The 24,362-nt window shown below is 54.5% G+C and overlaps 1 protein-coding gene across 3 annotated transcripts in view; it reads left to right on the plus strand.

The window, feature by feature from the left end:
• Nucleotides 1–693: 693 nt before the first annotated feature.
• The window catches only part of PMEPA1 (prostate transmembrane protein, androgen induced 1), a 56,949-nt gene continuing 33,280 nt past the window's right edge, over nt 694–24,362 (plus strand). The window contains exon 1 of one of the 3 annotated variants that reach the window (XM_077113202.1): nt 694–847. Coding sequence is in view for 1 of the 3 variants with exons in the window: in XM_077113194.1 (XP_076969309.1) it covers nt 1,700–1,808 (109 nt within the window). In the remaining 2 variants the exon portion in view is untranslated. Of the gene's footprint in view, nt 848–1,699; nt 1,809–4,212; nt 21,102–24,362 lie in introns of those variants that run through there. The other 2 variants (XM_077113194.1, XM_077113208.1) reach the window with 2 other exon arrangements.

Raw genomic sequence — 24,362 nt, forward strand, 5'->3', positions numbered from 1 at the left:
GTTCCCATATGAGCTCTGGTCTAGACAAGTTCTTCACTCCAGCTCCAACTTCACTCCCCAAATCCACACTTTCCCTCTTCCATCTAGTTTGTTAGTAGCAAATAACTGAAACAAATTTTTTTCCAGTTTGAATACAAAAGGTATCCATGCTCATTACTAAACTGGAGGCATCACAGGGATACGGAGATATTTACAGAACTAGTAATGCATGTGTGGGAAAATACTGCACAGGACCAGAGGCCCCCCCCCCCCCGTGGTGTCCCTGGGAAAGCCACACGGCCTCCCTGGCTGCAATTTCCCGGTCTGTAAAATGGGCATAACAACATTACCGCCTCGCTGAATTGGTGTCACATAGCCTTAACACGAGGCTCCTAAGTGTTAATTAAATAAAAGGAAATATGGGAAAGGGTCTAGAAGGAGATACACAGAATTAAGGGAGATTGGAGATGTGTCAGGGAGGGGGACATTATATAAAATATTTTAACAACTTTTTAAACAGGAAGAATGTGTTTTTGTAGCACACGTGAAACTAAAACTTCATTTTTAAATGAAATAAAAGTACACCCTCTTGCGCCCCGCTCCGCTATTGGCGCTCGGGAGCCGCGGGCCTCAGGCGGGTGTTCCCTGGGCCGCAGACGCTGGGTATGTGGATTGGCCCCGGACGCCGCCGGCTTTATTATTTACATGATAAGGGCTCCCGGGCGTGTCGCCGCGAGTTGCAGTTTTTCCCAGTCGGTCTCCTCTGGCTCGGGTTAAAGTGCGGGGCGGCAGAGGTGGGGGCTGGCGCAGTGGGCGAGGAGCCGCGTGGGACTGAAGACCTGGAGGCGGAAGTCTCCTGCGAAATCAGGTAACGGGAGATCTGGGTCACTTTCCCACCTTTTTTTTTCAATTTCCCCGGCCCTGAGTCCCCAAGGGCCTCCTGCTCCTTAGGAGCCCAGCTCCCCCCAGAAGCCTGGTCAAGAGCCCCTGGTGGATAGGGGGAAAGTGGCGCACCCGCAACGCGCGAGTGGCCGGGTGGGGTAGAGTCCCGCTCCCAGGAGCCGCGTGTGTGGGGCAGGAGCACCGAGATAACCCCGGGGAGCCGGGCCAGCGCAGGTCTCCGCCGGCAGCCTCGCTCTGCCCCTTTAAGAACCCGCCCCTTTCCCCGTCACCCCGCCCCGCGGCCCGCGAAGGGGGTGCGGGGGAACCTCGGCGGGGATTGGCGCAGCGCGCGCCCCCTCCCCGGCCCCCGCGCGGTGGGAACCGGCAGCCCCGTCTAGCGCTGACGTCAGACCGTCTGCCTGCCTCCGACCGCGGTCTCGGAGCGAAACCCGATCTCCTTGGACTTGAATGAGGAGGAGGCGGCGGCGGCGGCGGCGGCGGCGGCGGAGGTGCTCGGCTGGGGAAAGCCAGCAGCAAAGGCTCAGCCCCGGCGGCAGCGCGCGCCCCGGCTGCCAGCCCATTTTCCGGACGCCACCCGCGGGCACTGCTGACGCCCCCGGGGCTGCCGAGGGGGGGCCGGGGGGCGCGGGAGAGCGCGGCCCCGCACACTGACCGCGGCGTCCCGGGAACTTGGCGGCGCCCCGAGCCCGGCGAGCCGGGGCGCGTCTCCCCCGCCGCGCGCCCCCTGCATGCGGGCCCCGAGCGCCGGGCGCCGGCCGGAGGCCCCCCCGGCCGCTCCCGCTGCCCCCGCGCCCCGCGCCGCGCCGCCGCGCCGTCCATGCACCGCTTGATGGGGGTCAACAGCACCGTCACCGCCGCCGCCGGGCAGCCCAATGTCTCCTGCACGTGCAACTGCAAACGCTCTTTGTTCCAGAGCATGGAGATCAGTGAGTGACCCTGCGCCCCCTCCCCGGAGGCCCCATCGGGCTCGGACCCCAGTCTGGTCGCATCTACGGGCGGGGGCCCCGGGCCTGCGCGCTCCCTCGGGCGGTGCGCCTTGCGCCCGGCTGCGCCCGCCGCGCCCCGGGCGCGCCCTCCCGGCTCGCGGCAGCTGGCGGCCGGCCTGGCTTTGTCCCGCGGCGCTGCGAGCCTGGCACGGCCCCCGCGCCCCGCCCGCCGGGACTCGAACCCGGGGTCGAGCGGCGCGGAGGACCGGGGCGGGTGGATCCGTGAAGTTTCCATTTTATTTCCCTCGGGGGCAGTCGCGTTGGAGCAATTAGGCCGGCTCTTTATCAACTTCAGGGTCGGCGGTGGGGGGAGGTGGCGTGTGAGACACCGTCTGGCCTGCGAGGTGTCTGGGGCTCCGAGTGTGCGTCTGGAGGGTGTGTGGCGCTGTGTGTCTCGGTCTGGGTGCGTCTAGGGAGTGTGCGTGTCTGTGTGTAGTCTGGGTCTAGGTGCGTCTCCGGAGTGTGTGCTCCTGTCTAGGTCTGAGTGGGTCTCTGTGTCTTTGGATTGTGTGTCTGCGAGCCTCCGTGTCTGGGTCTTAGTGCGTCTGTGAGTGTGTGTCTGGGTCTTAGTGCGTCTGTGAGTGTGTGTCTGGGTCTGGGTGCGCCTCTGTTCTTTCTGGGGATCTGACCCGGGGTCTGAGTACCATTTGCCTCCTGATGTCCGAATCCCAAGGCTCCAACCTGGTGCATCTGGCCTAATGTGGATCCCGAGTGTGTCATTGTGTGAGTGTCTGTGTGTCCCTGATGTGTCTATAAATAGCTTCTGTCTGGACAACTTGGCCGAGTCTTGCTGGGACAGTGGTTACAAATGAGTCAAAGTTTCGGTTGTTTGCGTTCAGGTCTGTTTTGCCCTGTAAGTGGGTGGTGGGTCAAGGGTGGGAAGTGGGGTGTTTGGAGTTGACTCACCCTGTCCGTGAAGATCACAAGCCATTCGGGGGGTCCTAAAAGCCATCTAGGCAGTTGTAGAACACACACACACACACACACACACACACACACACACACACACACACACAGAGTTATCTATATGTATGCTGTACATGGAGAAGTTGAGACAAGCCCGGTACTTCCCCCACACATAGCCCACCCAGGTGGACGTTCGGTGGTGGGGGGAGACTTGAACCAGAACACCTGAGATCTGATTTCTCGGCTATACCCATTCCCACCACCACCAGCACACCCATTTGAGGACCTTTTGCCCCTGAGCCTCAGGTTCCCGTCCTTACTCCGAAGCACCCCAGGCAGGGAGTCGGGGGGACAGTGCCCAGTTCTTCCCCGCACAGGCCAGCCTCCCTTCAGCCGAGGCCAGGAGCAGGGAGGCAGCCGCCACTGAGCCAAGCCAGTCTCTGTGTGACTCATAAGCCAGTTTCCGCAGGCGGTTGCTACAGTTTGCGGCCCCTGAGCCTGTACAGTGCCTTGCAAGAGGTAAAAATAACCCATGACCAGCCCTGGTCGGCTGGCTGGGCTCTGGGGGGGGGGGGGGGGTCATTCCATCCACCTCATCCCCCTCCCTCCTATCCTGGCATTAAAAGTCTCTCCCCCCCCCCAGCTGCCCTGCGCTAGGCCAGCGAGGTGCCAGGAGAGCCTGCCCAGAGCCAGTGTTTGCAGAATTGACTTGCATTATACCAGATTGGTTCCCAAAGGCCCTTTGTGAACTCAGGAGGCTAATGAAATGCACGAGGTTATTATTAAAATATGTTTGCACATGTTTGGAGAGAATCTTACCGGTGCTGAGTGGATCCCTGCCTTAAGTACTTTCCCTGCTTCTCTCTCCACCTCCCCCACTCTGTAAAGCTGCCTTAGAAGAGACCTCCTGCCCAAGGCATCAGTGCTGTACCAACTCTCAACCCAAGGGTATGGGTTAAGCATTCTTCTCTTCTCCTTTCACCACCACCACCACCCCCTCCTGCCCCTTTCTGTTCAGGACTGTTATTTTTTAATTCCTTCTTACTTCTGTCCTTCTTGGGCTAACCCACCCTGATGATGTTTGGGCTAACTGCGGCCTCAGCTATGTGCTCTTTCCCACCAACTGCATTGGAGGGAGGCACTGTGAGGTTACCACCTGGAACCCGAGTCTGCTGGGAAGGGCTGCAGGGAACCCGGGTTTGTCAATGGACTGTGTATTTCTTTAATAGGGCCCCTGCTTACTGGAAGAAAGCCAGAGGCAGGGATGGAATGGATCTTAAAACTGCAGGTATAATGTAACAGTTTGTTGCAAGTGCTAGTCAGATTTCCCAAAAGGGTGGGGTGAGGAAGCCTTAAGGCCTAGTGTTTCCAGGAGTTTCTTTATACCAAAAGATAGGAAGGAAGGAAGGGAGGGTGGGAGGGAGAAAATTAACATCTTCTGTTTGTTTCCCCTAAGAACTTGCCTTGGTGGGTGTCTACAATTTTAACTGGGTTTGGGATTGGGCTGCAAGGCACTGTAGAGGTGGACTCCTTTAAAAGATACTTTTCTTTCTGCAAAAGGAGATTGACTTTGTAGGTCCTTTCAGTTGCCATCGGCCTCAGTTTCCTCTAAAATTTTCCAGTTTTTCCAAATATGACCTCTGCCCTCAGGAAGTCTGGCTGGGACACCTCAGTGCCAGAGGTGGCTCTGTGCCAGCTCCGGGAGTTTACTGTGTAGTCCTCTTGGAGTTCTGGGAAGTCACAGTCAGGACTAGACCCAGCCCTTGGTGGCAGTTGTCAGGACTACATGACCGCCTCTTGAATCTACACTGTGGGCCCCAGAGCAGGCCCGCCTTGAACTTGGGGGCTGGAGGAAGTGGGCCAGGGTCCCCTTTGTACCTGGCAAGGTGGGAACAGCAAGTCGGATGAAAGGGGCTTAATTTCACTAATTTCACAGGCCCAAGCCATTCCAGGGACCCCAGTCTTTTCTGTGAGTCAAGGGATGAGGGAACTAATGGGGAGCTACCTCCAGAAGACGCCCTGCGGAAGATGCAAGCCTGGGGTCCTGGGATTAAAGACAGCTGTGCAGATAGATGACAGCAGGGTGCTGGCTGCAGCTCTTGAGGAAAGGCCGCCTCCTGGCATGCGTTCTGCCTGGCACTCTGGTTGCCCTCTTCTCAGTTCTGCTGGGCCTCTCGAGAGATGCCCACCCCCCACCCCCATCTCTCCTCCCACTCCCGCCGTAGACTTGGGGTGGGGGAGCAGAGAGCCACTCAGCATGCAGTGTGGGCAGCCTGTGGGTTGGGGCACCACACAACCATTAACTCACGTGGCCGGCGTTTCTGGCAGGACCAGGGGGGCACCCCACACCTGTGTGGACAGACTCTGCAGTGGCAGTTTGGTGTTTTACCACCACCACTGGCTGGAGCCATTGGGCCTCTGATTCCCGTTCTCCAACCTATTCCAAATAGATGTTGCGAAACCCTGGAGACTCAGCTTTCAGAAGCTCATAGATGCCCGGTTTCTCATGGGCTGTCTGGCGCTGGCTGCTCAGGTTTAACACTTACTCGAATCCAGGGAATCTCACCCTCGGCCCTGTTGACACTTGGGACTGGATAATTCTCTCTTGTGGGGCTGGCCTGTGCCTCGTAGGGTGTTTAGGAGCATCCCTGGTCTCTACGTATTAGGTTCCAGTAGCAGCAGCACCCCTCCCCAGTTGTGACAATGAAAAATGTCCCCAGACGTTACCACATATTCCCTGGTGGCACGTCGCCCCTGGGTGAGACCCCTTGTTTTAATCAATTACTGGTTTTAGGGATTGAGGGGCAGCACCTGAGTTGTCAGAGAAGCTGAGCCCTCCGTTCCCCTTCAGAAAGCAGTCCCTGTGGATATCAGTGGTCATGCTCCATTGGCATGGCCCCCCAGCCACCAGGCCTTTATTGTGCGCCCACTGTGTGCTGTGCAGGAAGGATTGATGCTCTCTTTTGAGATGAAGTCTCCAGCTTTCATCTTGGATTTACATTGGTAGGAAGGAGAGACTCAGGCATCGGTGAAAACTGCTATTTCAGGATTTGGGTTAAAATGTGAATGCTGAGTGCTTGCTCTTTTCCCCCGTGGGCACCCTAAGCTGGGGCCTATAACCTGTGTGTTTTCTGACCATCTGGGTTTTTAAGTTGTAGCAAAATAAGGTGGTTGAGTTCTGGGAGTGCAATCTCTGATCAGGATTTCAAAGGTAAACATGGTTGTCCAGCTAACTGCAATGTCCTGGGAGGTTTGGGTTAAGCTAGCTACTCAGTTCCAAGCTTAGGGTTTGTGAGAAAGCAGAATAACTGATGGTTCTCACACACACACACACACGCACACACACACACCTGCTAAACCTTTCTTTTCTTCTAGCTTCTCTTTGGGTCGGGAGTGGTTAAAACATCTGGGCACTTAGAAAAAGAGAAGGGGGAAGAGCGCTTGCACACATGTGCTTATTCGGTTCTCCCCTATGAGTTGTTCAAATTTATGCTCGCCCTTCCAAAAAGAAGAAGGGAAATTGAGCGGTTTGGGATCTCGTTCTGAAGAGGGAGACTTTGGGAGCCTCACAATGGAGGCTGGAGACGAAACGCCTACAGCAGAGGCTTCCTTTGCGGACCCTCCCAGGAGCTGCACTCACCTCCCAAATCTTGGAGCTTCCAGCTCAGGTGCACCTGGACAGCTGCCCACAGCTCCGCTGTCACCTGAGCCCAGGGCCCGGGCTTTTGGGAGTTGGTGGTTTGGTAAGTTGTTGAAAAGTAAGGAAATGCTTGTGGTCTTGAGGTGCTGGTTGCAGGCACAAACCAGAGGAACCACCTGGCTTTCTCTCCTTAGATGTTGTTGTCCAAAGAGGGCTTGCAGGCAGTAGCAGTTGGGATCCCACCTGGAGAGAAGTTACTCTTACAAATTGGATTTTGGAGGCTGTGCCCCTACCAGCCCTGGGCTCCTGTATGGCGCACAGGCTGAGAAGGAGATGGAAGCTGAGGGTCTATTTTTAGCTTTTTAAATTGTGTGTGTGTACACACGCGTGTGCATGGCTAAGGGCGTATGTGATGCTGAGTGGTACGTGCTGGTGAGCTCAGCTTGTCTTTGTGTGCTCTCTGGCGCAGTGAGGAAGGCACCTTCGGGTTTTTTCTAGGGCCGGGAGAGCAGGGTCCAGGTGGACCTGGAAAACCTGGGCCACCACCTCTCAGTCTGCCTGTGCCACGTGGGTCCCACATCGCCAGATTCCTGCAGTTCCAGAGAAGCCAGAGGTCTAGATTTTGTTGTGAAACTCCTGATTTGTAGGTGTCGGCAAGCTCTTTGTTTTCTCACTGCCAAGGCCACCCAAGACTCACCTGCAGACCTCACGGGGCCTGCGGGCGGCCATCATGGCCTGAGAGATGTAGCCTCAGCTCCATTCAGACTTGCTGTCATGTCCCTTAGCGCTGGCCACTTGGTCCATCTGTGAAGTGGCGGCGCTGTCCGGAGCCACTGTTCAGAGATAATGTACGTCGGGTGTGGCATGGCCTCTGGCCCATTTACATGTTCAGGGGGAGTGATGATAGCGAATTAGACTCAGCTATCACTGTCCAGCTCCCCGGCTGTCACCGTGCGTGTCACCCTGCCCAACGAGGAAGGCCGTTGCCAGAGAAAGGTTTCCCCAGCCTAGGGCTGCTGGGCAGAGGTTGGTGGGGATTGTTGGGAGGGAACAGGCCCACCACAGACCTGGCTGGCAAACCCCAGTACCCCGGCCAAGGACCCCTGGACAGCACCAGATGCTCTCTTGGCATCTCCCATCTGGGTCCCCAAGTCCACTGCCAGCTTTGGTGGACAGAGGCAAATGTGGTGTCGGGGGCAGTGTGAGGCACAAAACATGGACTGTGATGTCATCAGACCCCCTTATGCCCAGGTAACCCCCCTGGGTCCAATTCATAGAGATGCTGGAGAACAGAGAGCCAGGAGGCCATTTTTGAAAACTGATTTCAGTTTTTAGCAAGTGAGCGTATGAGGGAGGGGAAAGTAAGTGGTCAAAATAAAGGCCCCCATCATTTTTCCCCAAGGGTGGGTGGGGGCCTAGTCTTGGGTATCGTTTCTCCTGCCAGCACCTGAGTCTTCTCCCCAGGGTAGTGTGCACCCCTTCGTAAAGTCATGGCACCCACCCTGACAGTTCCTGCCTCATCCTTATTTTCCATTTGGGTGACATTGCAGAGCCATTCCCTGACCCCTTGGGTGACTTGTCTGGTCTTACCAGGCACTGGTGGAGGTGTCTGTCACCAAACTGGGAAAACATCCCAGAATGCTTCACCAACAGGGGCAGGGGCTTCAGTGCCCCCAAGTGGGCTTGAAAAGGTTCAGAGTATCCCCTTGCTTTCCGAAAGCCATAGAAAGGCTTCTTTTCTCTGTTTTCAGGGTGACTGATGGGATTTTGCTTCTGTTCCCTTTTCTGGGTAGGTACACAGCGCTTATCATGTGTCAGGTACTAGTGACGCATTTTTCTCAGTCTTCAGCACAGCTCAGAGCTATTGCTGTCACAGTTTTGCAGATGCAAAAAGGAGATCAGAGAGGGCTAGTCACTGGGTCTGGGTCACACAGCCAGGAAAAGATGTTCGGCTGGGACTCAAACCCAAGCTCTGACCCCACAACCATGCCTTCCTCCCCTGGGCACCAAACAGATCTGAGCACAGAGGCTTTCTTTGCTCACCTGCCTGGGTGTCTTAGGCTATGTCCTGAGACTTCAGGCCCATATGGGACCATTGATTTGGAAAGAACAGTCACTTCAGAGCAAGCAAGTGGGTTCCTTCACTGGTATAAAATCACTGTCCTCTGTTGGAAACGAATGTCTCTCGTCAACCTGGGAGGAGCCGGCATCTCTCTCTCTCTTGCTCCTTCATGCATCCCTGACTCCAGTGCCAACAGATGCTGAGTGTGGCAGGAGTTTGGTAAGTGGCCGTGGAATGTTCTGAAAAGACCACATCTGTTAACCTTCCTGCTATTTGCAGGCCCTCCAGAGCCCGTGCATTGCCAGCCTCCTTGCCACAGTGAGGTTATGAGAATCTGGGCTTTCTAGGGGACATAAGTGGACTCATAGCATCCTTTAGGTTTAATGGACACTACTTATGCCCTGCTGTGCCAGGCCCTCAGAGCTGCTGCTCTAGTGAGGACACAGACAGGAAAACATGAGTTCATTTCCAGGAGAGAGGCTGGGAGGAAACAAAGGGGGGGCACCTTCAGAGTCTCCAGACCCTCGCCCCGCACCCCATTGGTGTCTCCATACCTGGCTCCCCCACCCCATTGGTGAACCCATATAGACTCTGAGGGCACCACATGGCTCTCCCCCCGTATCTTCCTTGGTGTTAATTGGGTATTGGTGCTTTTAATTGTATTGCTGTCTCTGCATTCCCTTTGGTCCCCAGGCACTGAGGGATCAGGGACTAGGTGTGTTTTTTTCATTGCATTCCCTGAGCCTGGCACTTGGCAGGTGCATCATGCATTTGGAAGGAGGTGAACTGGGGAGGTGGACAAGCAGCTCTCAGATGGCCTGGAAAGAGGCAGTCAAGGGTAGAAACTTTGAAAACCATCATTCCTTTCCCTGTGGCCTTGGGCAAGTGGCTGAATCCATCTTGAGCCTTTATCTGTCCCTCTGTAAAATGAAGAGAAGAATAGAGTTTACTTGATAGGGCTGCCAGGACAACTGCCTGAGATTTGTAAAGCATGTCTGGCACAAATATTTTTAAAGATCCAAAGACGTTTCCACTACTTGGCACAGTAAGCTGTGCCTTAACCTCCCTGCCTTCTCTTACTAAACTCAGGACCAGTGCAGAAACCAATCCAGACATGCCTTCCCCTGCTCGACCTAAATCATCTTGGGGAGGGCAAGGTTTCTCAGTGTGGTGCATTGCTTTCATGCTCCTAAAATGCATGTGCAGACCACACCCCCAGAGAAGAATTTCTGGGGCTATTCTCCTTTGTACATGCACACTTGGGATAAGTAACGTTTTTTGGTTACTTTCATACACACACGCACACACACCTAGTTGGGCACCCACAAGTGAAAGCTGTATTTGCTTATGTGTGACATTGGACGGCTGCTGTGATTCACCTTGAGAGCTGTTAGGGGGTGATCACACCTTCCAGATGTTCCACAGAATCTTCATATTTATTTGTTTTTCATTGGGGATGAGAAGAAGAAAGGGTGGGTTGTTTGGCTTAGAATCGGTGCTTGCGGAAACTTCTTAGGATTTCAGAAGCAGTGGGAAGTGGAGGGTCTGATTTTCTTTCCCTTCAGACTTATTTTTACTAAAATCATTTGTTATTTTATCAGTGGGTTTTGGGAAATTGGTCTACAGGCAGAAAAGAGAGTTTTAATTATTTGGTAACAAGTTTAAACTCCCCAGTGGCTCTGGGATCCAAATCCTGGGTAACCGTTTGCTTTTGGCTTCTGGGGCCCAATGCTTAGAATTCCGCGGTCCTCTTGTGTAGCCTCCCAGGTCTCCAGGTCGCAGTGCTGGGCTCCACCCACGCCACTGGCTCAGTTGTAAAATTCCAGACCCATGCAAGCTGAACCTCTAAACAGTCCTGTGGGCTCGAGAACACTGCATCTCCTTTTAGGTTTTGAGAAACTGTCCCATACTCTTGGTCTCTCTGATTTTTTGAAGGTGGGGGTGGGGGTGGAGGAAGCTCGGCTGAATTCCCGTTTGGAATGATAGAAAATTTCAGCACGATTTTGGCACAGAGTTGGTGTTCAGTAAGCAGTTGGTAAATGGGTGGGTTGATGATGTCCTTTGTTTTCCCCTGGAGCTGCGGGGAGCACGGACACATGTGCAGGTTGGTATGTGTGGGTCTGGGGCAGCCATTCCCCCTCTGGTGCCTGCGGGGTTGTCATTGAGCCCTGGCATGTGGGTCACTTGGGCATAGAGGCCCGGAAGATCTCTATTGGTCCCTTAAGGACTGCAGGAGGGGATAGTTTCCAACCCCAGTTTTGGGAGGTAGGGGGTAAAAAATGATAAATCCTGCTAATTCTTGTTGGCTGTCGGTGTTTAAAAATATAGTTAAATGTGTGGCCTCCACCCACCAAGGCTGGGGAGTCCCTTGCCTGGAGTCCAATCTGGAGGACAACTAACTCCCCCCTACTCCCCCCCCCCAGGGTGTGTCCAGGGATTGAGACTGAGCCTTCCCACTGGGCTTCCTCAGGACCCGGACACCAGGTTTCCCAGGCTCTGGCCTCAGAAGTGAGAGAGAAGTGGCAGTCTGGCGAGTTGTCCAGCAAATTTTGTGCAAAGCAAACAGATCTTTTCCAAAAGAGGGTTCTCAGCCATGGTGCTTGTCTACACTGGGTCCCGTGAGAATTCCTGCGTGTCAGCTTGCCTTGCTGTGCCGACGGGATGATTGTGTGGGGAGACAGTTGGGTTTTATCGCCACTCGGATTCCTTCTAGATGTATGGTCCTTCCATAAACTACTTACTGCCTCATCTATAAACTGGGGCTTGTGAGTCCTGCACTGCAGGGGTTAAATGCGTTCTCTGTAAAGCACCCAGCGCAGCGCTTGGCAGATAGGAGGTGCTTGTTACATGGTGGTGGTGGTGATACCAATGGAAGGAGGCAGCCGTTTGCCTGAGGATGAGGGCCCAGGTGTGTGCTGGGTTTGGTTCTGTCTGATTTTGATCTCCTCCCCCGACTTTGTTGGACTTTCCTGACCTGGTTGGTGGGAGGGTGGGGGAACTGGGCAGGAGGGTGCAGACTTTGCTGAAGGTGTGGATGGAGGATCAGGTGCCAGACTGGCAGGATTCACACAGAACCCTGCGGGTGACTCATACCGGAGGCCCCGGTTCCTTCAGGGAGACTCAGAATTTGTTGTGGCCACAATAGTCGCGTGCTTTCTTTATCAGCCTAAGCTTGACAGCAGGTTAAATGGTTTGGGTCTGAAATACCCCGAATTGATGGCGTGGAAAGGTGATATGTGATGGGGTGTTGCGGATGTGGGCTTCAAAACCCTCATCGCAGAAGGGAGACTCTTCATGTTCTAATATGGTGACTATGCTTAAGAGATACAGAATAAAAGTTAATACCAAAACTTCTGCTAAAACTGTATGTGCCCACTTCCTTCCTTTAAATTGCTCATGCAGTTGCACCTTTTAAGGGCATAATAATCAAAGTCTTGAAGAGCATCCCGGAGGAAGGTAGCAAGTGAAGGGGGTCCCTGTTCAAGTTTCTGGACTCCCTGTAAGAATTCGGTGCCAGCCCCCGCCTCATTTTGCACATTCCCAGCTGCGAGGCTGATGTGTTGCAGCAGGTTCACTCTCTAATAGCCTTCCTAAAAACAATTTAGTCGGTAATAATTCTGTAAACCTATGAATCAACTTTGCGCAAACACCCTGAGTAATTTCTTTGTTCTTTTCTTTCTACTTTGTAATTGGTGTCTGTAAAAGCCAAAGGTTTGGGCTTGCGGAAGGCATGATTCATTTATTGGTGTCTGCCGCCTCGTTATCATTCAGTCATTTCAGAACGCCACGGCGGTGAGCCAGGAGTGATTCATACCGGGCTGAGTTGAGCAGCCCATGGGGTCATGGCCATCGGAGGAAACTGTTTTTCCTAATCTATTTATGGTGTGGGAGAAGGGTTGGGTGTACGGAGATGATGGAGAATGTGTCAATTACATTGGTGAATATAGCCGATTAAATAACACCGACCAGCCCCTTAAACACCACTCCGTTTGCTGTTGTTGCTTGTTATGATGGATCACAGCTAAATGCACTCTTATCTCAAGTGTATCTCACCCTGGGTTTATGGATCTTGATCTCTAAACAGGCTGCCGCAAAGGGATGCCCTTGCTCCACCCCGCCGCCCCCCTCCCGCCCCCACCAAACTTAGATGGGAGCTACAAGGTACATACTAAACCACAAGTGCAGAAAATGTTGCCTCTTAAAAAAGCTGGCTCCACCGCAGAACAGTATAAATATCTAGACTAAAGTATAAGGGGGCCACAGCCCACGTCCTTCCCATCTCTCCAACAATGACAGTTCTGGGATCTTTGCAATTGCTAGGTCTTTGCTTTAATCTTGCATAGCGCATGAAGTTACACGTGGTGCTGCTGATTTCGCCTAGTTGTATCAGTTGCTTTGGGTCCTAAATGAAATTGTCACCACACTCCCCTCTAGAGGGTAATTCAAGTTGCTAACCACCTTGCCCAGAGGCGAAATTGTAAGTGCATCCACCTCCCAGGTGTCTATGTAAAGCCTGACCCTGCTTGCCAGTGCATGATCCAGAGGTCACATTTGGTAGAGGAATCTCTCTTCTTGGGGGGTACCTCCTTCTGTGGTCTCCTTCTCCGTGGCAGAGTCCCGGTCTACCCCACTCCATGACATCCCCCACTCTGCTTACTGAATACAAGCCTGGCTCAGGTGCTTCTGAATCTCCACCTTCTCATCCAGGGCCAGGCATGGTGTGTGCCAGTCCTTGCCTGTGCAGTCACTAAGCAGATGACTCCAAGAAGGAGCCTGGAAAAGAAGTGTCATCAGAGATGACGCTGGCCAGCCAGGATTTGTTGAGCTGCCTTGTGGCTTCCTCTGGGTACAGGTCAGTGATGCTGAGGGCCGGGCAGTTCCTTCCAGTGCCTCCCCTTCTTGCCCAGGGCAGACATTGCTAGCTGAACACAGCATTCTTTCCAGCTAGGCTCAGATCCTTGCCCTACTGTGCTTGGTTTCGGCCTGGATCTGAGTGTGAACTCCTGTGGGTGCTCTGAAGGATAGATGGCGCTCACAGGAAAACTGGTCCACACGGAGAAATGGCTGGCTGGGAGGGGAGTGCGAGCTGCAGAAATCCTGGAAGCGGAAGGAATCGCCCCCGCATGCAGCCACCAGAGTCCCTTCTGCTCCTCCATGTCTCACCGGCTGCTTAGCAGGGCTGGCAGACCCTCCTTGGAGTTCCAAGGATACCCTGCCACCAGGTACAGTGGCTCTGGCCCCACCTTCGGCAGTCAGGCCCCGGTCCCTCCCAAGCAGCATCCAATATCTGCACACTCATCAGTGAGGCAGTATCAAAACACGATTCCGAGAGCTAGGAGCTCCCCATGATTGCAAGATCTGGAGAAAGGGATCTACTCACTCTTGGTCTCTTGGTGGCATGCTCTTTAAAAATCTGAATTTTTTTAAAATCAGAGGATACAAATGCAAGTAAATGTGCGCAGAAACCTCCATTTTATCTTGGTGGCCCCTTTCCAGGAAAGTCTTGAACCCTACCCTAAGCACTTCATAGCATTCCTTTACACTCTAGTGAGAATGAGCTATGGACCCTTGTTCCAGAGTAAACCCAAAGGTGGGTGGAGGTGAGGTTCAGAAACAAGAGCAAGACAGGACTCTGGAAGTCAGGTATTGGGGGATAAAACAAACAAATGCCTGGCAACTTTGTTTTCTTGGCCTTCTTTTCCCAGCTAGCTGTGGTACCATGATGGCATTTTGAACCCAGCTCTTCCTTCTGACAGGAGCAGATGTTCACTGAGCACTTGGTACTCCGCTTTCTTGTTAATTCTCGTGGCAACCCGTGTTGCCCATGTGAGGAGGTGGAGCTACGTCTGGGGCAGAGCAGGATTTGGACTTGAGCTGTGGACTCTGCAGCCTGTGCTCTGTCCAAGTTGGGCGGGGGCCGAGCTGTAGAACCACCTCCCTGGTTTGGAGAGTACGGCCAAGTCTGTTTCCTTGCCTTTTGCCCTCCTGGACTTCCCAGCAGGGTCTACTGTCCCCCTCTGCACATATCACTTTTTCAGAGGGTCACCGGATGGAAACGGTAATCCCTGGGGCTCAGAAGGGGAGAGAAATTGCCCAATCTTGCAGCTGAAGGGAGAGAGAGGTTCTCTGTGACCTGTGGGGTCCTGGACCAGGCCTGGGTTCCCTAAGAGTGTGTAAGGGGACCCCAGAGCCGAGTAGGATGAGGAGGCCTTCACCAGCCCTTCTAACCTCAGAGCTCTCCTGGCTGCACATTAACCCCACTCCCACCCCTGGGGTCTGCACCCCTGACCCATTACATCGGAGCCTCTGGGAGTGGCGTGGGGCATCGCAAAGATTCTGTGACCAGGGTGGAGCTGCCCTGGACTGGCTTCAGCCCCTCATTTGCAGTTGGAGCAGTTGAGGTGTAGGGAGAGGAAGGAGGAAACCCAGGCCTGTTTGTAGCCCCGGAATCGTCCCCTCTGATCTTCCCTGCAAGCATTTGTGGCAGTGCCCAGCGCTGTGGGGGCCAGGTGCTGTGCTGAGCACAGGGAGGCTGCCCTTTACTGAGCTGGGGCCATGGTCCCCGGCATTCTGGAGCAGGTGCTTTTAGCAGTGGGGGGACCCCTGAGCCTCACTGCTGGTGATGGGGTTGGGGAGTTTGTGGCCAGGGCTGGTGTATTTCTGTCTTTCGTTCAGGTGCTGGGAGCAGGGGCAGACTGGGTGGGCACGTGGTTTCACCAGGAAAGCACTGGACGCTCAGCTCCCTGGCGTCCTAAAATGTCCTTGGGTGCCCTCTGCCTGGCCTCCTGTGGCCCTGAACCAAGGCTTCAGGTTGGAGCTGCCCTGGCCCTTAGTGCTTGGTTCCTGATGGCAGATGTCCGGCTCTGCCTCCCCCAGGGGTGGTGGGAGGGCTTCTGTGAAGGGCACTCAGGCACAGGGTAGAAGGTGAGCTCAGACAGGAACAGGGTACTGTGGTTAAAGGCAGAATGTTCTGGAAAAAAGGTTTCCTTTCCCCTATGAGCCCACATTCATAGGCTCCCGCCCCTACTGTCCCCCGACCCCTTTCTTCTCGGTAAAGTGGGTATAAGCCAGTCCTGGGGCTGTTCTGAGTAGGAGGGAGATGACAGTGCAGATGCCTAGCGAGACCCCCCTCCTCCCTGCCCCTCCTGGAGTGTGCACACCCACTGAGGTGCAGTTACTGAGGCATAATTTACAGACAGAACAGTGTGCAGATCTTCCGGGTACAATGTGATGAGTTTGACAAACGTATACAGGCTTGCAACAAACTCCAGACCTAGATGCAGAGACCCCTTCTCCCTGGAAAGCTGCACCCCTGCTGCACCTGCCCTCCCACCCCCCACCCCCGCTCCAGAGGTGGCCCCGCTTCAGAGCCCATCCTGAGCGCTTGCGTTTTCCGGTGAGAGGACGTTGTACACACGGAACCCTGCCAGGCTCCTCGTGTGTCGTCGACCTTGTGCCTTGGAGGCGCATCAGTAGTTGGGTCCTTTTCATTTCTGAGTTGTATTCCCCCAAATGTGGGAACCACAGGCCTTGCTGTTTTTAACAGGACGGTGAGGACTAGAAGAGGGCAGAGCTGGGCCCAGGGGAACAGCTCTGCCACGGTGACATTCCAGGTGCTTCAGGGGCTGGGGAAGAGCCAGAGCCCCCAGACCTCTGTCCCAGCCCCAGCTTGGGGGCTCAGTGAGCTTCGGGGAAGCAGGACCCATAGGGACTCTAGCGGGCTCCAGCACCGGGGCCGCCCGCTCACCTGGCCCTCGTTCCTTGACAGAATGAGGACGTGGGTGACCCTAGACAGGTATGACTCATGTCTCGGAGAGGTGGTTATGCAAAGGTGGTGAACCCTGAGGCTGCGTTCCTTGGGGCGCTTGGGCCCTCTCGCACACTGCCACACCCCCTGGGACTGGGGTGTGGCCGGCTGGCTGGGTCCCCACCCCCTCAAAACAGCGCTCTGAGAAAGAAAAGGTCCAGAGTAGCCCTGGAGTCAAGATGCCAGTTAAAAATCATCCTTCGTCTCTTTCCAGCCGCAGTTGTAACCTCTGTCTCTCAACACTTCACCTCTAAGATGGGAGTGCTGGTATGTAACCCTGCCTTCGTTGGGCTGTCCAGCACTTACTTTTATTTACTGAGTGTTCACGATGTGTCAGGCACAGTGCTCCCTGCAACCCCCAAGGGAGCTACTATTACAAGTACCGTTTTATAGATGGGGAAACTGAGGCTCAGAGGATAGCCCCTTGCTCAAGAGCATGTGGCTAGTCATTGGCCGAGCTGGTTCTGTCATAGCCCCCTGCCATGTGGGTTCCATGTAACCTCTAGACCCAAAGTAAACTGGTAGCCCAGGAGAACTTTAGATGGCACGTGGATGGGTATTTAAAAACTTAATGGTTATGAACTACATGAGTGTACTAGAAAAAATATAACAAGCACGTCATTGATTCTGTGGACAATATTAAGACGAGGCTAACTAATGAGAGGAGTCAATTGAATGTTTAAAGAAAAACATTAAGGGATTTAGTTCTTTCGGCGGGGGTATTCAGGGATGACTGTGAGTGAGGTGTGAATCCATGCCCAGATGCTCTCATGGGTCTTTAATAAATAGCTACAGACCCATGGCTGCTCCTTCAGGACGAAAGTGCTCTGCTCTTTGGCCTTTGAAGGTCACCCAGCCGTTTGGAGGTCAGGGTCAACTCGATTCTAATGAGCTCGAGGTCATGGGGTTGCGTGGCCAGCAGGAGCCGGTGGAAAGTTGTGCTGCTCAGCTGCTGAAAGATGTCCCCAGATCCAGAGAGACAGCTTCAAGAAGTTTCCGGCAGCTGATGAGTCTCCGACCTCATTCTCTTCCGGCCCCTGCTGATCTGGTGACAGAGAAGCCAGGACTCACCGGGTGCTTACCGTCCCGTGGAATACTCACCGTGCCCAGGAGCCGAAGGGCTTGTTGGTACCTCAGTTTACGGAGAGTACCTGGGGTTTCGGGTGGCCCTGGCTGGCCAAAGGCCCTGCAGTGTGGGCCATCAGGATCTGTGCGTGCTTTGACCAAGATCAAAAGTTCTCTTTGTGTAATAGGAAAAGTGTTTAATTTTAAACTGCACTATAGTGCCTGAAATGGTTTGGTATTTCACAGAATACATCAATTTCTAACAACATGTACCTTTTTAGCTCTGAGAGGGAAACTGAGTAAGCAGCCAGTGAAGCAGAGGGCCTGGGTGGGTCCTTGCAGGTGCCTGAGGGCTCCCAGTTTTCACCGGCCCTGGGGGCATGGGTGTCTCCTGCACAGTCACCCCCCACCCTCCGCCGCTGTCGCCTGGATACTGCCGAGAGGATTCCTGCTGGCAGGGGCATCGGGAGAACCTTGTGCTTGTCGGGCGTGGGGTTTGGCAAAGCTGTGGTTATTTCTACTAATTTTTACCCAGTTTGCCAGTGACAGAAAGTGGGAGCTTTTAGCAGACCCCGCATGAGTACTAGAACTGAACCCCTGTAGACCTTAAGAGGCATCAGTGCTCCCTTCAGGCAAGAAGGTCCTGCCAAGGTGAGGCCACCTCCCTGGGGAGCTTCTAGAGCCCAGCACCCATCCCAGCCTGTGCCTGGCCCCAGGCCCAGGAGGCGGCTGCCTCCCCCACATCCCGGCTGGGCCTCACCCTGCGGGCCAGGCGAGCTCACGCAGTGCTTCCCCCGCCCTCGGCTCGTCCTGCGTGTCTGCTTCCCCTGACTACCTGTCTAGGAATTTTTATTGCATCCCACAGAGACATGGCAGGTTGGCTGGAATTTGAAGGGTCGTGGGGCGGGCGTCAGGTACTGACCGGGCGAGAATGCGGACGGGCCCCCGTGGCCCCCTCCCAGGATGGAGTGCCGACGGAGGGCGCGGTTCAGCTGTTTTTGAGGGGGCAGTGAGGTAGCCTGGGTTTGGGGTTATTGCTTTATGCCTTGATTGCGCCCACGTGATTATGTAGATTTCAGTTTGACAATTTCCTGTAGACTTTGCCCCACAGCAGGGACTGAGGAAACCATGGGTTATGCTGAGATGTGGAACGCAGCAACATGGTGCTTGTATTGGCCACGGGTAGCCAGCTGCCTGGGTCCCCAGGTGTCACCATGTGGGTAACCCTCATAAGTACTTGCTATCACTGTTCCCATTTTACAGGTGTGGAAACTGAGGGTCAGAGCGGAGGGGCCTTGCCTTAGGTGATGGCAGCACCGTCACCTGCATGAGCCCAGACGTTTGTGTTCAGTGCCCACTAGCTTTAGCCAAGCGTGGGCTGTAGGCTCGGCCAAGGCCAAGGTCCTAAAGGGATGGGAACCTCCTTGCCAGCCCTGTATCAGTCACCAGGAGAGATGGGGCTCAGGGCCTCTGGGCTGGGAGGAGGTGGCATCGAGCTCGGCCCAGGCCCGCCAGGCCTGGGGCCCAGTTCTGCCTTTTCTCTCCCCGCTGAAGAGTGTCATACTGTGGGGAGGGCAGAGGGTCCCCAAGCTCCAAGCCAAGTCTGGCCTTCCACAGGCCACCCTCCCAGTGGGTGCTGAGCTGGCAGTGCCAGCCAGCATGGGAGAGGCCACTCTGCCTCCTTGGCCTGGCAGCCTCAGCCCTCCAGGAATTCTTTCTGGTGTTAACAGTGGCCTATTTCCTTGCTCTCCTCAGCCCAGGAGGAGACCCGGGTCCAGGCTCCAGGCTACCAGGCACCTGGAAATATGGGTCGGTGACTCGTGATTGAGGGAGTCACCACCCCTCCCCCCTTCCTGGCTGCCCCGTGGTTTCCTTCTCCAACCCTGCTGGCCTGATAGCCCCATTGGTTGCTACCAGTACCTTCAGTCTGTTGAAGTCCTTGGGGGGAGGCCACACTTAGTCTAGAGGAAGAGGATGGACACAAAGAATCTAGAGGTGATCAGAGGAGGGTAGGGAGCAGGGGGGTGTGCTCCCTCTCTCCAGCCATTCTGTAACCCAACATCCTGGGTGCAACCCCACCCGTAGAACGAGGTCCTTAGACAAGTTGTTTTACTTTCTAAGCCTCTGTGTCTTTGCCCGTAAAATGGAATTGTAATAATTACTTGTATCATGGAGTTATTGTGGGGGTTCAATGAGAGCACATGGAAGGCGCTCAGCATCTTGTAAGTGATCCAGAAATGTAACCTGATCTGTTGCTGAGACATAACTGTGGGGGAAGAGATGGCTACACAGGCCTCAGGACCTCCCTGTTGAGCCCTCTGGCTCCGCTGGGAGAAGTTGGGAGGCTCTTTGGGGGAGATACTGTAACTGGGCTTTGAAGCACGAATAGGAGTTTGCGCAGGGAGATTATGGACACCAGGCACCCCTGGCATTCTGTTCTCCCCATTCTCCAAGTGAGGAAATAGAGAGGGGAGTTGGCACTAGAGCCGGGTTGTGAGACCTGGCAGGGTGGGCCCGAGCCCCTCTGAGTGAGTGGAATGATGGGGTGAGCTGGACCAGGAGATGTATATTTGCCTTACCCTGCTGTGTGACCTGGACAGGTTCCCTTCTCTCTTCTAGGAACAGGCAGAGGGTGAAAGCCAGGGTGTCTGGAGTAATGCTTTCTTTAGGGGAAAGAAATTCCAAGAGACCAGGGAAGGAGTTCTCCCATTCATGCATTCAGTCAGTGCAGTTATTGAGCTCCTACTGTGTCCTCAGCCTACTTTTTTTGAACTATACAGCTATGACAAAACCAGTTGAACTCTAATTTAATGGTCAGAAAACACGTGGAGCCCAATGAGTATATAATGGAACTTTTCCGAAGTTCTATAGGAAAAGATGGGTGGGCAGGGGGAGTGGGGAGCAGGGCTGGGCCCCAGGACTGTTTTTCTCCATCAACCCCATTTTTCCATCAACATTGTAAACAGGAGCCCCAGATCCCAAGGTACTTTATTCAGTTCAGTGGTTCCTAGCTCAGACGTGGAATTTACAGCGAGGAAGCTTTCTATCCTTCTGGGGTCCTCATCTGGAAATTCTGGGATGCAAGGGACCTGCATTTTTTCTCCTCAAAGAGTCTTCCATTCTCATCAGCTTGGAGCTAGCATCACTCAGATGTCCTGTTTACCCCTAGAGGTTCCACCTGGCTGGAGTCAGGAATCTGGACATTTCACTTTCAAAGAATGCTGAACATTCTTGAAGCCGAACCTGCCCCTTCTTTGATGATTCCCTGAAGGCAGATTCCCAGAGGTGGAATCACCAGGCCACAATGTGTGCCTGCTTTTCAAGCTTCTGAGACATAGTTCCAAATTACCCTTCAGGAACCCCTGTAGCAATGTATATTTCCTCTAGGAAGGTGCACGAGCTAATTAGCATTCTTTCTTTTTGTTTCACAATGAAACAGTATAGTATGACTCTTCTGATTGTAAAAAATTGATGAATGCTCCTTATTTAACAAAAATATTCAAAGAATTTGGCGACTGACAAAGACAAAAGTGGAGAGCTGCCTGTGCTCCTGGCACGCGCCGTGTAGAGAACTAGTCACTGCTTTGCTGATCGAAATTCAAATCCGCCGGCCTGACTCAAGAGACTTTGCTTTTAAGGCTGATAAAGGGCTGGTGGCAGGGTGCTGCTGAACCCCAGGAGGCAAGAAGGGGAGCACCCCACCTCCCCATCGCCCGCAGCAGACTTTGGGAGGAGAAAGAGCTGCCGGGAAAGGTGAGGGATCAAGCAAGTCCTGATGCAACTGTGTTTCTGCTACCCTAAGTCTCCTCGCCAGGGCGGGCCGTCAGGGCCCAGAAGGGAACTTCTAGAGCTTCTATGTTGGATCTGCTGGCCCTGGGTTGGGCCTGGCCACCTTTTAGCATCTCCCTCTTCTGGTCTGTAAAATGGGGTGAAGCCAGCCAGCAGTCCCCACGGTGGGGAGCGGAGGTGGGGCAAATCGGGTGTCTGGAGGAGGGCGTTCAGCGCAGCCCCCACCATAGGAGTCAGCCCTGTGCTTCAGTATGCATTCAGCGTATTGAACTCCCGAGTCAAACTTTCTTCCCAAACCGAAGTCTTCTGCTGGTAAAAACAGGTCTGAAAAAACTGCAGATCTGATTTGAGCCTCCTTTCACAAATGGGGTCCCTGAGGCCCAGAGAGGGCAGGCCAGGGCCTGGGTTACACCCTGCATGTCTCGAGTAACCTGGCCCCTCCCCACTTGGAGCCTGGCCTTCTGGGTCCTGGGCTTGTGACCAGACGCAGGGAGACCCCGGGGTCCCTGCTGGGGACTCACGCCTTCCCACTCCGGGCTGGAAGAAACGCCGAGCTTCCAACTTGATCATTGCAGCCAACTCTGGGCACCTCCAGGCAGAGAGGCTCCAGTCTGTGCCGCTTGGAGTAGTTCCTTTGGTGACGGGCTGGCCGAGGGGGTGTCCTGAGGCTTCCCCCTCGTGGCTGGACGTAGGGTCTGCCCTTGGGCTGGGTTCTGGGCCATGCGTCTGTCTCACCAGCGATGGGGGGCGCTTCGCTGTATCTGAGAGGTGGGCCCGGCCTTCCGCCCTTCCCGCTGGGCCAGAGCAGCCTCCCACCCCATCTGCAGCCCCATTCTTCTGCCCTGGAACGCCAGGCCCCCTGTACCCCCTTTTCATGCTCAGGCTGGCGATCCAGACACTCACACACTCCCTTTTGTTATCGAGAGTCAGGGGTTGGGGGCAGCAGCCCCGGAAAGTGGGATTTGGGCCAAGCCAGAAAGAAATATTCCCCGAAAGGGGAAACCGGGGTAGGGTGCGTGAGCGGGAGGTCCGCTTCAAAGGACATCCCCCCATGCAGACGCGGGTGGATTTGTAATTGTAGAGACAGCACCCCGGCAGAAACGCACTTTGAAACCAGTCGAGCCAACGCCCACTTGGGCCCGCGGCCCGTGCCAGTCCGTCTGGGGCAGGCTGCCAGCCTGCTCCAAACACCCGGAGGCAGCACCCGGCCACACTCCTCCCTGGCCTCCAGCCCTCTCCGGAGAGGCTCCCAATAGTGGGGCGCTTGGGAAAGGGCAGGACAGATACAAGCCCCCAAGGAGAGGCAAACCCCAGAGCCACCTCTTTGCTGAGATACTGGACCTGCCCTGGTTCTCTGCTTCTAGACCTGGTTCTTGACTAGTGAGGACTGTACCCTCGGGGAGCCTCAGTTGCCTCATCTGTAAAATGGGGACACGAACGGTCACTGTAATTCTGCATGGGGAGAAGCTGTCTGAGGATATATGAGATGATTCATGTTCGTTACTTGGCACTGGGAGTGAGCCGTTATCACTCTTTTGTTATTGATTATCATATTATTACTACTGTTATTCAGCCCCTGATGCCTTCCACTTGGTGAAGTAGCTTCCTAATACCTTAGCCCAGTGGTTCTCCACAGAGGGCAACCTCCTACACACACACCTTCCCACCCCCACACCTTCCCAGTACATTTGGCAAAGTCTGAAAACATTTTTTGGTTGACACGACTTGGGGGAGGGGGGCAGCCACTGGCACCTCGTGGGTTAGCCAGGGACAGTGCTAAGCATCCTCCAGAGTACAGCTGACAAAGATTTATGCAGCATCAAATACCAGTAGTGCTGAGGTTGAGAAACCTCAGAGACCCCTGCCTGACTCAGTCTCTGTGAATTGCTCAGTTGAGGTTAAATAGTCACTCAGTTCACACGTGGGTGGGAACACAGAGGAGCCTTGAGATGGGCGGGAAGCATCAAGAACCTGCCCCCTCCCTGCATTTCAAGCCAGTTGGACAGAGCCCTGTCCCTGACTTGCTGTGTGGTACAAGCACTGGCTTGCCCTCTCTGAACCATAGAGAGGAAGGAGAAGCAGGAGTTTGTCCTTCGGGGATGACGATTTCATGCTGAGGCAGAAATGAGAGTGTGTGGTGCCTTGGGGAATGTCGGAGCCACCTGTGGTGGGAGGAGCTGAGGGGTAAAGACAGGAGAAGTGAGAGATAGGCTGTGATGGCAGAGGCAGGTCCTCCTGTAGGATCTTGGAGAAGTTGATAACTTAGGTACTGGGGAGCCCTGTGAGGCTTTAGAGCAAGGGAGGGGTGACAGCCTCCACTTGTCACCCATTTCTGGCCACTGTGTGGAGAATGGGCTGGGTCAGGGAGACTGGTGAAGGCTGTCACATGTGATCCGGGCAGCTTGATGGTAGGACCAGGCGGCGGCAGACGTGGAGGGAGGGCCAGCTTCAAGGACATCGTGAAGGCAGAGGGTGCCTGGAGGCCTGTCGCCATCCTTCCCAGCCTCGTGGTCCTCAAAGCTCAGAGGAAGATGGAGACGGGCGCAGGGGTTGTCCAGGCCCCCACGGAACAGCTCACCCTCCAGTGCTGCCGAGGCCGGGTTTATGTCCCTGCACAGGAAACCGGCCAGGTGGGGAGAGCACAGCTCCTACCCCCAGCCTGGGAGGCCCGTGGGGGTGTGATCCAAGAGTGAGAAACAGAACAGCATTGAGAAGGGTGAGCACAGCAGGGGCCAAGATGGGGCCTGGGCGTTTTCTTGTGTACTTTTGATGATTCCTGGGGCCTAGCTGTTTCTCCTGTTCCCCAACAGACTTTGTCCTCCTGGATTTCTCATATTTCTTCCAAGTATTTTATCATTCCCTTTCAGGTCAGACTTGAGACGATTGTGTTTAGAGAAGAATTGACCAGAAAGGGTATCTTGAGCTTCATTGGCACAGCCTCTCTGGGGCACCTGGAAGAGGAAGCTCCTGAGGTCCAGGCGGGCGGGGCGATTAGGGAAAGCATGCAGTAATTGATTAGTAATGTCTGCAGTGGTTACCAAACATAGAGGTGGTGGTGGGTGTGTGTCATGGGAAATTCTCAAGGACAAGAGGTAGCTGGGTTCTTCCTAGTGTCCTGGCTGGGCAGGTCAGGGGTCCACCTCTTTTTGGGCCTCTAGCCACCTTATCCCCTTGTTTGAGAACTTTGGACCTGCTGCAGGCCCAGGAGAATGTGAGGCACTCCAG

The sequence above is a fragment of the Tamandua tetradactyla genome, chromosome 1 (genome assembly GCF_023851605.1).
Source record: "Tamandua tetradactyla isolate mTamTet1 chromosome 1, mTamTet1.pri, whole genome shotgun sequence".
NCBI classification, from domain to species: domain Eukaryota; kingdom Metazoa; phylum Chordata; class Mammalia; order Pilosa; family Myrmecophagidae; genus Tamandua; species Tamandua tetradactyla.